The sequence below is a fragment of the Sinocyclocheilus anshuiensis genome, unplaced genomic scaffold (assembly GCF_001515605.1).
Source record: "Sinocyclocheilus anshuiensis isolate Anshui unplaced genomic scaffold, SAMN03320099.WGS_v1.1 scaffold55, whole genome shotgun sequence".
NCBI classification, from domain to species: Eukaryota; Metazoa; Chordata; class Actinopteri; order Cypriniformes; family Cyprinidae; genus Sinocyclocheilus; species Sinocyclocheilus anshuiensis.
This window is the reverse complement of record NW_015549647.1, coordinates 152,934-168,137: the sequence shown is the minus strand read 5'-3', so window position 1 is coordinate 168,137 and position 15,204 is coordinate 152,934. Positions and strand designations below refer to the sequence as shown.

General features: G+C 35.2%; 1 protein-coding gene across 2 annotated transcripts; it reads left to right on the top strand.

The window, feature by feature from the left end:
• Positions 1–499: 499 nt before the first annotated feature.
• Positions 500–13,638, top strand: LOC107659951 (non-homologous end-joining factor 1-like). 2 transcript variants are annotated; one of them, XM_016449071.1, is made up of 6 exons: positions 500–592; positions 1,171–1,351; positions 1,681–1,899; positions 2,848–2,986; positions 3,071–3,129; positions 13,374–13,638. In XM_016449071.1, exons 2-6 carry the CDS (start codon positions 1,184–1,186, stop codon positions 13,602–13,604), a joined length of 816 nt encoding a protein of 271 aa, XP_016304557.1. In that variant the 5' UTR covers positions 500–592; positions 1,171–1,183; the 3' UTR covers positions 13,605–13,638. The 2 variants fall into 2 exon arrangements, with proteins under 2 accessions (XP_016304557.1, XP_016304556.1); XM_016449070.1 differs by having other exon boundaries at positions 507–592; positions 1,168–1,351.
• The last annotated feature ends 1,566 nt before the right edge of the window (positions 13,639–15,204 follow it).

The window sequence follows — 15,204 nt, the reverse complement described above, 5'->3', positions numbered from 1 at the left end:
GAGCTGTGCACAGATTCTTCAGATACCCCTTTTGTGGTCCCCCAGGTTGCGCAAACTGTATAAAACTCTAGAAAAATGAGAGACAGAGCAAGATGTTGTTCAGTTTCTGGATAAATTGGTTATGAGACAGGAGCCTGAATCACACTGCACAACAAACAACTTGGAATCAGAAAACCAACCAACCACAGCGGCACGTTCAATCATGTAGCTGGAACCCTGTAAACACACAAATGAAAGTTCTTGTTCAGATGTAATCACTAACCTTTAAAACTATGACTCCTATACTTCACAGAAAGAAACTTCATCTTAAAGAGAAACCTACTGCCACATTCTTCAACAGAAAGAATCAGAAGAGAGATGTGGTATTTAGAGTAGTTTTTGATCTCTTACACTATATAACAGCCCTTTCAGAGGCTTGTAAATTGTTTGCTTATGAATGTCTCAATAAAGACGATGGATAATAAGTATTTTGTTTTTACTTATAACCTTAATACCCGAGGCACCCTAGTACCGGAACTGTTCCTCACGGAACGGTTTAGTCCTCGTTTGTTTTTCCGGGGAGTGTGCGTCGGTCGAAACGGCCCCTTGTTTGGTGAGTTGATACTGGGAAGTTCTTCTTTACCCATTAATCATTTAAAAGGTTTTCTAAAATTCGTTATGTAACTAAATGTCTATGTGAACTATTTATTTCACCCACTGACTGTTGTTTATGCAGATCGAAGGAAGCGTGACAACAGAATATATTACGTACAACAGAACTGAAATAATGCAGATTTCACCCTTCTAGTTAATTATAGTTTGATTATAGTCAAAACAAACTTTGCGCAAGGCTCACCAGACATTCTGACAAATGCAGAAATGTCATAAATATCGAATTTATTATTAAGAATTGCGGAAACCATAGTTATACTATGGTACATATACTACTGTGGAAATTCTAGTATTTTAGGGGAAGTGTTTTTGGGACTGAGAAAAATGCTTTATCTCATGTCTAAATTGTTTTAAGTAATATTGTTTCATCTTAAAAAAAACATAATTTGTTTGTAGGAAACATGCTTACATTAATATAAGAATGTTAGTGAGAAACCACACATGGATTTACTTTGTGCTGCGCTGATCTAACCTATGGTTGCTGTGCATAAATATGTTATTGCTGTTCATATGAAGTAGATTGTGTAACGAAATGGAAGCAGACCTGTTTGCTCTCCCGTGGGTGCCAGTGAATATTGGTGGTTCTGGTCTCCTGGCCAAAGCCTGGTTCGGTGACACACAGTACCGGCTTCTGCTGAGTGACCTGAACACTGTGTGGGAAGAGGACATGACCGCAGGCGACATCCAGAGTCGAGCCCAGGCAAGAACGTACAACACTGCTGCCTGCTATCTAGTTGAAGTGCTTTTAATTCAACACTTTAGGACTTAAATTGGACCTCCATTAGCTCTTATGTCTTTCTTTAACATGAAATACATTCCTGTGAAGATGCAAACCATACTGTAGCTTCAAGTCAGTGTATTTTTGATCAACTGAAGTCACTCTGAATGATATAATTATGCCAAAACCTACGAGAATGAAATGTGTTTCAGTACAATAGTATCACAATCATTCACGATATTTTATTCTAAGGGCATTCTAGCCTGTCAAAATACTGATTTGTTCTCGTTTTCTCTTTTTCTGTGTGAAAGGATCTGAATAAGCGTCTGAGGGCTCCTACACAGGCTTTTTTCTCTCATCTGTGTTCTGTGGCACAGCCTTGTTTCTCCAGTCAAAATGATGATCAGATCTCTGCTGCACACATTACTCTTGAACAGCATGGTGACAATCTAACAGTCAAACTCAAAAGTGAGCTGGCTGGGTTGCCGTTCTACTGGGAGTTTCGCTGCACCGCAGCACCTGTTGGCGTGGTATGTACCTTATCTAATAAAATGATATCTGCAGCTATGATGTAACATGGTTTCAAAAGTGTTTGAAACATTTTACCTATTCTGTTAACCCTGTAAAGCCTAACACATGAAATAATAGTCAGTAATTGTTTTGAAATGGAACAGTTTATTGAACCTTAAGACCATATCTATTGACCGATAGATGGATGGATGGATATAAAGTTTGCTCATATTTGATACATCAACCTTTTATGGCTCATATAATATGATATAGTAGAATATGGAGCTACTCGAGGAGGGAAAAACATCTCAGATTTATTCAGAGGCCCAAACTGAGCAAAAATTGTGCAATTGCTGATATTTATATGGCCAAAAAGATGAAATCCTGGTACCTTGTAATGTAAATCTACTTACATAAAATGCATATGAATATCAGTTGTCACTCTATATCTCCAAAAAATATGTTTTAGTAAGATGATATTTAAATGCTTAGTTTTATAAAAGCTCTAGTTTTTGTTGTGAGGTCAAAACATATAGTGCAGTGCAGTACAATGATAAGAGATATAATAAACATTCCTCAAAAGCCTGATGGATCATTTTTTTAAACTCAAATTTTAACAAGATTTACAATAAATAAATAAAAATAATCAATTAACCTAAGTTGTTTCGGTCCATTAAGTGTTCATCTTAAAATATTACTAACAATATGAAAGTTATTCTTCATTTATGATGAAAATCATTATATATTTCTCATCAAAAAGACACAACTTGAAGGTGGACATTTTTAGAATTATAATAAAAAGGCCTTTTAATTGCTAAAAAAAAGTACAACCTTACAACCAAAGGGCAGAAGGCATGTAGTAGATTGTGTATGACATGTTTTTTGGCAAAATTTGGATCATGTTGATGATCTCCAGGCCTTACAAATTCATGTATCAAATATGCAGTATGTTTCTGCTTGTAAATCAGGTGTGCAGGCAGCTGGTGCGCCCCCTGCTGGGAGTGAGTAGAGTGCTGCAGCGGCAAGTGGAGGATCTAGCAGCCCTTTTGGCTCGGAAGGATGCGGAGATACAGGACTATCAGGAGAATGGAGCTGTCCTAAGTAGAGGTAACAATCACATGTGCAGTTTTGCTTGCATACTCTCTTGTGTCTGTTTTTAGCTCACTCTCATCTAAAACTCTGCCCACACAGCCAGACTACAGACGGAGCCGTTTGAGGTGCACAAGTACAGGGAGAACTTCTTCACAAAGGTGCGAAACATTTTTACATTCAGTCTCCTGCTAAATTTACCCAGTGTAAACAAGCTCCGTCAGGACTAGCATGCATGTGACACCATGATTCAGTCACATGTATGTACAGAAGCCAGGCCCCGGTGCTGCTTCTAGGGTTTGTAATGGGAGAGAGAACTGTGAAAGCTAGACAGGAAGAGAGACTGGATCTGTGTTTGACCACACACATGCATACACGCACGCACACAGTGTATAATTAGGCTGTGGTTTGTGGAACTCAGAGTGTTTGCAGCGACAGCTCAGTTGTAGCGTTTCCTCACACTGAACTGTCTATTGACTGGATAATGTTTTATTTCTTTTTCTGCAATAGGGGTGTGTGTGTGTGTGTGTGTGTGTGTGTATTTGTGTTTGAGTATTTCCTGCTTTTTTAGTAATGAGTGGGATTAGGGCGATATGTTGATAAAATGAGTGTTAATACCATGGTAGATGTACGGTCGTGTCCACGTTTGAAAATGGTTTGAAGGGTTTTACATTTTTCTAATTAAATTATAATTTTTTTTCCAATTACAAAATATGTTATCAGTTTAACAATTGGAGTGAAATGTTGAACTTTACATTTTACAAAAAGTTTTTTAAAAATCTAGAATTTCATATGACTTGAGAATGATCCAAAGATGGATCTGTGCTTTAATGGAAGCAATGAAATCTGACTTTTTGTACAAAGCAGGGTAATTATAAGTAACTAAAGCTAAAACCATAAAAAACATTTTCGCTACCTGAAATAAAATGTCAACTGAAATTAAACAAAATATTTTAACAAAATAGTTAAACTTCATGTACTAAAATAAGTTTAAACTGGGTTAAAATTTATAAAAACTCTATTTAAAAATATTTAAATTAAACATAAAAAAACAATGAGTTATAAAAATTACAAATATAGCTGCAAGCAGTGATTATCGGGGTTCAAGTGCTTTAAGGCCTTTAACGCTCTATGCTTTAGGGCAGGGGTCACCAGGCTCAGTCCTGGAGGGCCGGTGTCCTGCAGAGTTTAGCTCCAACCCTAATCAAACACACCTGAACCAGCTAATCAAGGTCTTACTAGGTATACTTGAAAATTCCAGGCAAGTGTGTTGAGCCAAACTCTGCAGGACACCGGCCCTCCAGGATCAAGTTTGGTGACCCCTGCTTTAGGGTCTAGTCCAACCCGAAATGCATGGCTGACACTAAAACTCACCCATGATGGAGAATACGCTCACAGACGCACACACAAACAGAAATGAAATGGTTAAACTATTATATTAATACTCATTAAGAATGTTTACATGCACACACATTTTGCTGCAGATATAGATATTTGAAGTAAATGATAGATAACAAAATGCTTACTGCAAGTCTTCTCTTTTTAACAATTTATATAAAATTTTCAGGTTTCACTGTAATCATATTCTGGCATAATTGTGAAAAGTTTGATATGTCTGTATAAATAAAGTGGTATAAACTTTGACTAAATGTGATTTTTAATGTAATAATATTGATTTTATAATGTCTAAATGTGGATCCAAAAGTAAAACCCCTAAAAAACACAAAATGTCTAAAACTTTCAAATTAAAAGGAAAATACAAAAAAATAAAAATGAATTCAAGATATAAAAAAAGTATCTCAGTAGTACTAAAATAGCATTGGTACAAAGATGTTCACGTGATCAATGTCACTAATGTACTTATGTGATTAGTGGTGTAGAAATAGTGCGGAATCTTAAATATTTCTTGTACATTTTGTCATATAGTTTTCAATTGCAAAACTTTACTGCTAAACTAACATTTTTATTTTCATGTTTACATTTAGTTTTTTAATCCCAAATTTTCAGTGTGAACAGTGTTGGACTTAACTAATGAATATAATTCAAATTCTTTTTACTGGCTATTTTACAGTGTCTTTGAATATGGCTCATCCTGAACTACCTATGTGATATTATTGAATTTGCACTGTTGAGTTCCTTAGAAAAATCAGATCTTTTCATTTACATCTATCAGTTGTACTTCAGTTGTAAAGTATTTATTTCATTAGCTGATGATCATATTTTTATTTATATATTTTTTTCACTGAATATTCAGCAAAGCTGTATCATGACATACTGTCATATATAACTACTCATACCAGGGTGTTGGTTATACCACCATCCCGAAGCAAGAATGCCAGTCAGTCACGCTTCTGACCGCTCTGCCTTACGGTCATTAAAACACACACTGACCACAGTGGGAGGAGCCAAACCCGCAGTCATAATTTAGACCAGAACTATGTGTTTATGGGCCACTTTTTGTTCTGTTGATGAGTAATGTTCTTGTGGCTGTGAGTTATTTATTGGATTCAGGCATGAGCTTTAATTCCAGTGCTGGCAGCCGTGTTTTCTGCGTGAGGTGAGTCCTTTGATAGGCCTCTGTCCGTGTGTATGTGTGAATCCACCGGTATTTCTCACTGACCTGGTGAATGAGCAGTCAGATATGTGTGGCTTGACTTGGTGGTGTGAGAAAAGGATATGAGTCTACTCACCCACTCGCCCACCGTACCAAACACTGATATAATAGTCGCCTCTTAAACTGGAGGAAACAGTGACACCAGTTTTAGATGTATTACTCCATGGCATTCACAGCTGATTGTTATCAAATGATCAGATAATATCATTAATATATACAGTATATATATATATATATATATAGAGAGAGAGAGAGAGAGAGGGAGATAAAATATGCCAAGGGGTAATAATGGAACAGCAAAGTGATTTTCCACTATTATTTACAACAGGATCTGCATTTTCATGGGTTTAAATAAAAGGCGTTTGACAAGACTGGGTAACATGCATTTTTTTTTTTTTTTTCAACAATTTGATATTCAGAGTCATATTCTACACACATTCTGTCTACACATATTTTTATTATTTTTATTTAATTTTTTTGTCATTATTTTCTAAACTTTTTAAAAAAGAACACATTTGCTACCTCCTAGGCCATGGTTTAGAAAAGCCTCCAGATTTTTAACAATACTCGTTGTGTCTATTGAAATGTGAGCTTGCACGTTATTTGATTTTTTTGGACATCAAAGTCATTTGACTGCCTCTGTCTCGCAATACAATGGGAAATTCCACTCCACACTGAAGAATCATTTAAGACTCAAGTCAGAATTAAAATGAAGGCGTGTTTGGAAAAATGTCTCACTGAAATGCCAAACAAACATAGCAAGTGTCTGGAAAAATGGAGTCCGTTCTTGAGATTCCTGATCGGCAGAAGCCTGGATGAGAGTGTGTTTGATGGATAGATGGATAGGTCTGTTTGAAGTGCTGTCTATTGGCTGGTAAAAACTTTAGCGAAGACATGTTCCCATGAGTTCGTAAAGTTGAGTTTGAAAGATTGAGAATGTCTACCTCAGACCGGTGGCGCATGCTTAGGTTTTTTTGAGGGGAGAGGAGAGTGTGAATGTTTACTTTGTGTTTTGAGTGGGTGTGTGTACTTTGCTTGATTAACACAAAGACTTGTTTTAGGGTCCGTATTAGTGGACATGTTGTCCTCTTTGCCTATCTTTTGGGGTTGAATGTATTTATGTGTGAATGTGTTTCTGTGACGCAAACCGTTGGTTTTTTAGAGTTGAGGCCTAAAAAGAGAAACTTTGACTGGGTGAGTTGAGAAACCAGTTTGGGTTTGGCAATGACGGAGTGACCCTTCCCAGATGCTTTTAGTCCAAGTTAAAGAATGGGCAAATTTAGACATATACACTAGCGTTCAAGAGTTTGGGGTCTCTTATGCTCACCAAGGCTGCATTTATTTGATCAAAACTACAGTAGAAGCTTTAATATTGTGAAATATTATTGCAGTTTAAAATAGCTGTCTTTTATATTAATACATCATTTAAAATCGAATTTATTTAATTGATGCAAAGCTGAATTTTCAGCATCATTACTCCAGTCTTCAGTGTCACATGATCCTTCAGAAATCATTCTAATATGCTGATTTGGTGCTCAATAAACATTTCAGTAAATTTCACAAATAACTGCAAAGAAATGGCAAATTAAACATGAAATTTTGAAGTAGAAGAACTGAAATAGTATATTCTTGTAAAACGTACTCTATAAAATAATCTTTTTTTATTTGCAACTTAGAATAAATTTTTTTACAGTGCCAGTGTTTAATACATATAAGGGGGTTGATTTGTGTAACTTCATACTCTGTTCTCCTGGATTTTCTTCCTATGTTTGTACATCAGCCATCCTGAGTGGGACTGCAGGATGTGACAAAAGATAAAATAACTTTTCCATTCTCTTCTTGAGACACTTCTTGTCATAGTATGTAGGTTCCTATAGATAACTTTTGGTGATCTTAGTAAGCGAAAGAAAAAGAAAACCCGTTAATCAGTATGTAGCCTATATGTGGGATGGGTTTAGTATCTATCTTTCTATCTATTTACACTACCATTCAAAGGTTTGGTGTGAGTAAGATTAAAAAAAAGTATACTTTTATTTAGCAAGGATGCATTAAATGAATCAAAAGTGACAGTAAAGACATTTATAATGTTACCAAAGATTTCAAATAAATGCTGTTTGTTTGAACTCTCTAACCAAGGATTCTTGAGGAAAAAAATAAAAAAGGTATCACGGTTTCCACAAAAATATTAAGCAGCACTGTTTTCAACATTGATAATAATAAGAAATATTTCTTGAGCAGCAGATCAGCATATTAGAATGATTTCTGAAGCATCTTGTGACACTGAAGACTGGAGTAATGATGCTGAAAATTCAGCTTTGTAAAGTAAAATTCATGGGGTAAAGTAGGGGCAAGCATGTCCCCCGTGAGTGTGTGTGTGTGTGTGTGTGTACTGGTATATATGGTTTATGGGGACACAAATGTGTATAATGACATGGGTACTACAACGTAAACATGGTTTATGAGGACACTTCCTCTGTCCCCGTAAAACAAAAGGCTTAAAAAACATACAAAACGGTGTTTTATGAAATTCAAAAATTGCCAGTAGTTTTCTGTAAGGGGTAGGTTTAGGTGTAGGGTTGATGTATAGCGCAATAGAAAATACAGTTTGTACAGTATAAAAAAACATTACGCCAATAGAGAGCCCCGTAAACCACAAATGCAAGTGTGTGTGTGTGTTTTATTGTTAGACACCAGGATCTGTCAGGTGTTCATGCCTTAATTCCAGCTAAAGCTCAAGACGTCTTCCTGTAACTGAAGCTCTTGGCTTCTGGCCTTTATAATCACCCCAATCTGATAACCATGAAACCCATTCAGGACTGCTTCTCGAGGTCAGATGTCTCTCTTTCTGTTATTCCTTCTCTCTCTCTTTCTCTCTCTCTGTAGCTCTGGTCCAGTTTTCCACAGGGTGAGCTCTGATCTGTAATTAGTTAGCTGTAGCTGGGCTGTGGTTTACTCTGCCTACTTTGAAGCCCTGAAAAGAGCTGCCCTGCCAGCCAGAACAAGAGTAACATCCCGTCAAACACAAGTCCCTCTCGTAAATGTAATAGATGGAATGGAAACATCATAGAAAATATACAAATAGATAGCAAAAAGAGATAATACTTTCAAAAGGAAGTTGCTGATATCATTTATCAAGGTGTTGTGATATGGTATTTGGTGTGTTGCTATGCAGTTTCTAGGGTGTTCTGTGATATATGTGACCCTGGAGACTTAAGTCGCTGGGGTATATTTGTAGCAATAGCCAAAAATACATTGTATGGGTCAAAATTAGAGATTTTTCTTTTATGCCAAAAATCATTAGGATATTAAGTAAAGATCATGTTCCATGAAGATATTTTGTAAATTTCCTACTGTAAATATATTCAAACTTAATTTTTGATTAGTAATATGCATGGCTAAGGACTTCATTTGGATAACTTTAAAGGCGATTTTCTCAATATTTTGATTTTTTTTTTTTGCACCCTCAGATTCCAGATTTTCAAATAGTTGTATCTCGACCAAATATTGTCCTATCCTAACAAACCATACATGAATGGAAAGCTTATTTATTCAGCTTTCAGATGATTTATAAATCTCAATTTTGAAAAATTGACACTTAAGACTGGTTTTGTGGTCCAGGGTCACATATGGTTCAGTCCCTCCTTCATTGTACATCTATGGGAGGTTTTACCTGTTTTACTGCTGCAAAAATTGTTCAGTCAAGTAGAAAAGTAAACACAGCTCTCCTTAACAGGCCACATAATTTGTTCTAAGGTTTGTTTAAATCCCTAACCCTAAGTATGATAATAAAGTGATGTTTGTCCTAGTACGCACCACTAATAAAGAAATCTAGGGAGTGTGAGACAGAGGGTGAACTGAGAGGAAGAGGTAATAGATATTTTTAGGAGGGGGTTTGCCTGAATGAGAGTGAGGACAGATTTATAGAGGACTGTAAAATGAAGCTCTTCTCAGGGTTTAATCCATGACGCACATTTAAGACTTCACCTGCCTTTATTTGTTTCCCTATAGATTGTGTGTGTGAGACTGTTGCAGTGTGTGTGTGTACTTACAATCAGGTAATAAAGGAAAACATGCACAGTTTGTTCATATTTACTGTTAGTTAGATATGTCCTTACAATGTATGTTTCTTTTGGTGTATTATTAAATGTAATTTGTTGTCAAACATAATTTTATGGCCTTGAAGAGCAAAGTAGGAAGGGAACATTATTAATAATTGTCAGTCTAAACAAAAGTGAGCTGCTTTGTGAATCGCTTCATAAAGACCTTGTTAGCAATGTGTTCAGAAAATGGTAATTTTCAGTGTTGATTCCTTGCCAGAACCTGCAGTTTTTTACTTAATATTAATCAAACAAGACACAAAAGGTGATTTTTTTTTAATGCTAAATATTTTTTTTTATTTGTAATGAGAATCTAAATCTGAATCCCATGAAACATGTTAAAGATAGTTCTGGGTCATATTTCACCACCAAATAAAAAAAATAAAAATAATAATATTTTGATCTTTATAGATAGCAACTTTGCAGAAAATCTGTCTATTTTTACAATCATTAGTATTTTCTGTACTTTTAGTTTTTTTTTCTTGCTCATTTAAGCACTTTCCCTCCAAAATTCTCTTTAGTAAAATGTAATTTTCTATTACAGTCATGAGAGTCTAATAAAAAGAATTACTAGAAAATAAGAATTACTAAAAAAAAAAGAAAAAGAGATCTGTATACAATTACCTTTCAAATATACTTTTATTCAGCAAAGATGCATTAAATTGATCAAAAGTGACAGAAAAGTAACACTTTAAAAAAAAATGCTGAAAATCTTTTACAAATATATTATAAATTCTAAAATATATTCAAAAAGAAGAGAGCTATTTTAAATAAAATAATATTTCACAATATTAATACTTGAAATTAATTTTCACAAAGAATTATGATGCTATGATGTCAAATTCAAAATGAAGTGGCACTGAATTGTCTTTGGCCACTAGCTTTGTAGGGTGTACCAACCAATTGTAAAAACTTTTTTATGAAGTGTGCTCACTCATGGACTTGTTTAGTTAGATTTTACCAGAATAGATTTTAATTTTTTTTATCATATGTTAATTTAAAATTTTTTTATCATTTTATCTGCTGTAGTTTTGTGTTTACTTGGTTTGTATTTTGTGTTTACGTAACTCTTGTATTTTTTCCAACTCAGATTTTGCCATGAAGATAGCCTTAGATGCTAACATGGCAATAAAAATAAAGAACTACTACTAGATTTAAGATGAATGAACCTACAGGAATAATTAGTAAGTAATTGTGAATTTCAAAGGTAATTAACTAGTCACAATTTTATGAAGTGGTAGTGTGTCTCAGTATCTTAGCACACACTCAAAAGTACATGCTTGCCCTTCACCAACAAAGTGCTGAACACAGAACAAGAATCGGGACACTCTCTGGAATCTTCCATTAGAGTCCATTGGTTCAGAGTTCTTCCACAAACCACTAAAAACCAGCCAATGCTGTTTACCAGCTATGAATAGATGTATCAACATGATGCACTAACACATGAACCGCTTTTCCTGACACTTCCCTCTTTGACGCACACAGATGATGATGGATGATATCTGTAGATCATCTGACCTGGTACCGGTGTGATTGTATAGTCAAGTCACCTTTATTTATATAGCGCTTTTAACAATACAGATTGTGTCAAAGCAACTGAACAGCATTAATTAGGAAAATAGTGTCAATAATGCAAAATATATAAGTATAGCTCACATATAATCAATTTCAGTTTTAAATCTCACATGTTTTCAGAAGAACAACTTAATTGCTCAACTGATATGACAAGAAGATGAAAAAAATGAAAGGATCGGGAGTGAAGAAGTGATTTGAGGGGAGACAGGAAGTGCACACTCATGAACTGTGGCTTCTCTCCTCACATTGCCTTCTCTGTCCCCAAAGAGGAACTCAAAGCTTTCATTTATTTTTATGATATTTCAACAAACAAATAATAAAAATAAATCAATGTAAACCCCAAACGTCTACACGTATATTTAGGGGCCCTTCATTCATCCAGTGGTCACCAATCTCACCAGGTCAATATTTGGCAAGCTAATTTTGAGAATTTGTCCTCTCTGTTGTGAAAGAGAATGTGTTTGGGAAATGTGTGAATGCAGACATCTTTACCATTACCCTGTTGAACTTGCTGTCACCCAGCCTTTACCATTAAGTCTTCTTTGTTGTTGCAGAACATTTCACTGCCAGATTCTGAATTGTCATAATGCATACTTTTAAGGTTTTGTTTTTAAAAAGTCTTAATTTTCTTGGACTTTATACTGATGCCTATCAATGTGGATACAGCATCATGCAATGTAAATGTTTCTGGTTACCAGTGCCACTGTAGAAACACCCTGATCTCAGGCACAACTATGATTCATTTATTCTGCAGCTTAAAGTGTCAGATAATAGGGGGTTTATGGCGATAAAGTGATTGGTGTTTGACTGGTCAGGTGATCTTAACATGGTTGCCACCCTTATGTAGAGTAAAACAGCTTCTTTCAGGGAACTGATATGACTGGACTCTTCATCTTATGTTGCATCTTACGTTTTTATGTATATTTTAATGATTAATATTAATTTTTTTTTTTTTTTATATTTATTTTAAAAAATAAAAATATATGCATTTTGTAAATTAAATTCCCTGTATTAGATATGTGACAAGTTTATATATGTGCGTGTGTGTGTGTGTGTGTGAGAGAGAGAGAGGGAGAGAGAGATCCTTCAGAAATCATTCTAATATGCTGATTTGGTGCTCAAAAACATTTCTTATTATTATCAGTGTTAAAAATGCTGTACTGCTTAATATTTTTGTGAAACTACCAAACGTATTAGACCCTCTAACACTAGCACTCTCTATTCTATTTCTATTCTGTCTACTTGTTTTCTTTTTATTTATTAAAAAAACTTGACCCTCTAACACTAATACTCTATTCTATTTGTAATATTTTATCTACTTGTTTTCATTTATTTATTATATATAAAAAAAACGTGACCATCCAAAACTAGCGTTCTCAGTTCTTTTTCTATTGTACTTGTTTTATTTGTATTAATTATAAAAATAATAATAACTTGACGCTCTAACACTAGCTCTCTCTATTCTATTTATCTACTTTTTTTATTTTCATTTATTATTTAAATAAATAAATCTTGCTACGTATACTGCGTTCGACTAACCGGGACTTGTCACAGCACTTACATAGTGTTGCTCTTTTGTTTGTTTGATTGCTTCTATTGTCCTCATTTGTAAGTCACTTTGGATAAAAGCATCTGCTAAATGACTAAATGCAAATATAATAACACGTTTATCCACCAAGGACCCATTAAATTGATGAAAAGTGATCGTAAAGACATTTATAATGTTACAGAAGATTTATATTCCAAATCAATGCTGTTCATTTGAATTTTCATGGTTTCCACAAAAATATTATGCAGCAAAAAAAAATTTTGCACTGATAATAAAAAGAACCATTATAAATTGAGCAGCAAATCAGCATATTAGAATGATTTCGGAAGGATCATGTGACACTGAAAACTCACTGAAAATTCATATTTGCCATCACATACCCATACATACATGCCCAAAAATCTAATATTACAAAAGTAATTTTTTCCATTTAAAACATTTTCCATCTGAAGAAATTAATACTACTACTAAAAGTAATAGTCCAAGACAGTTCCTCTGTGGAAACTAATAAGTAATTAAATGTCCTCACTTTCTTTATGGTGTGGTCATTTTCTCTTTTCTGTCTACTAGATTGTTCCACAGATGGGTGTGACGCTGGATAGTTTGGGTTTTGACTCAGAGTTGCAGGCACTGTACATGGTCGTGAGCTTGGGGAAAACGGGTCCGAAACGAAAACGCTCTCCTGACAGCAGCCCTACGACAGAAGACAACCACGTCTCTGAACATCACGCACCCGATCACCAACACGTCACTGGTGTCCCCACAGGTTACTGCTTCACTCACACAGAGCTTAGTACATGAGCTAAAGGAATCATTCCAAACCTGTATGTCTGTGTTTCTTCTGTAGAACACAAAAGGAAATGATTTGCAGAATGTCCTGGCTGCTCTTTTCCACAGAATGAACGGGTGTTGTTACGCTGTAATTTGCCACCTGTATACATGTACGGCCAGGTTTGACATTGGTGGTATCAGTTGTCATTGACTGTTGCTGTGAGCCATAACCAACATTATGGACATCAAATTTCACATGAGGCATATAAAGGCACCACCCATGTGAACGCATGCGTGGACAGCTTTCTGTAAATTTCTGATATTCATTGATTCAATTATGATTTGCCGTTTGTATGGATCACTCTTATGGTGCCTTTTTGTCATTTTGGACCCTTTTGTCTCCTTTTGTGTTCCACAGATGCAGGAAAGTTATATGTGACCCTGGACCACAAAACCAGTCTTAAGTCGCTGGAAATAATGTGTTTTTTGAACATTAAAGCATGTCAGCATATTCTGTTACACCAAATACACAAAATAATGATCTTTAAAAAAGCATCATATGACCCCTTTAAGTAATATTCTGGGTTGAATATAAGTTAAGCGAACATGTACAAACATGCACCTATGATGGAAGTCTATGGGGCAACCATTGTATGCTTACCCTTAGACTTGCAGATACAAACTGTCAAATCATTTTCTGCGGCAATTAACAGAAATGCTAAAGTTTAAGTTATAAATGGTTTTGGACCCAGGTTATTCCTTTAAGGGAACTAAAAGCACTTCTGAATGATTCTTTTAGACTGTCCTGTTACCATCAACTGCTGCTGCTGGTTCTGAGGAGCGTTCCACCTCACGGCCAAAGAAGAAGAAAGTAGTGGGGCTTTTTCGGTGACAATTCATGCCTCTGAATCAGAATAGTGCACATATGGACCCTTTAATTTTCTGAATGCTTCAAAGATATTTGTATTCTTTTTAGGTTGGATTTTAAGTGATTATGGACATTTTATTATTGGTTTTTAGTCTGTATGCCCATCTTAATGTTTCTGTGTTTTAAAAGTAATGAATAAAATATTGCATTCCTTAATACAAGTTCTCTGGCAGAGAATATGTTAGTAATGCATAAGATGTGTTTTGTGAGTTGCACATTCAAATCTGAGTGTCTACTTTTACATAATTGTTTTTTCAGTCTGTTGGGGGCATAACATTGTGTTTTACAGGATACTGACTGCTACAACTAGAAGGCAAGACAAGAAGGTCACTGAATTTGACAAATTTTGTGGCATTAGATATCCAGAGTATAGTTTGAGGCCCTTACTAGCAAGTAAATGTGATATGCTTGAGCACAAATGTATGTTCCGCTTCATTTTCCTGGTCATGTTCCGTAAAATCATCGGACTTTTGAAAGGACGGAAATTCTGACCACAAACCCAACATCCATATTCTACTAATTTCTTTGGTTTTGGCTTAGCCTTTGTTAGAATAAGCTACTCATATTGTTGATTTATCCATCACTAAGCATGACCTATTAGCCATATGCCTGCTTCTTATCTAATTCAGGCTAGAATAAGCCATAAAGTGGACCAGACGGCATGCCAATAGGCAACAGTCTGTCTCTGTGAAACTACTCTAA

Bases quoted from the DNA above. Each gene is read 5' to 3' on its own strand.
- LOC107659951 (XM_016449071.1), top strand. From the start codon at position 1,184: ATGGAAGCAGACCTGTTTGCTCTCCCGTGGGTGCCAGTGAATATTGGT. The intron at 1,900-2,847 runs GTATGTACCTTA...CTTGTAAATCAG, and splicing joins CCGCAGCACCTGTTGGCGTG to GTGTGCAGGCAGCTGGTGCG. The intron at 2,987-3,070 runs GTAACAATCACA...CTGCCCACACAG, and splicing joins TGGAGCTGTCCTAAGTAGAG to CCAGACTACAGACGGAGCCG.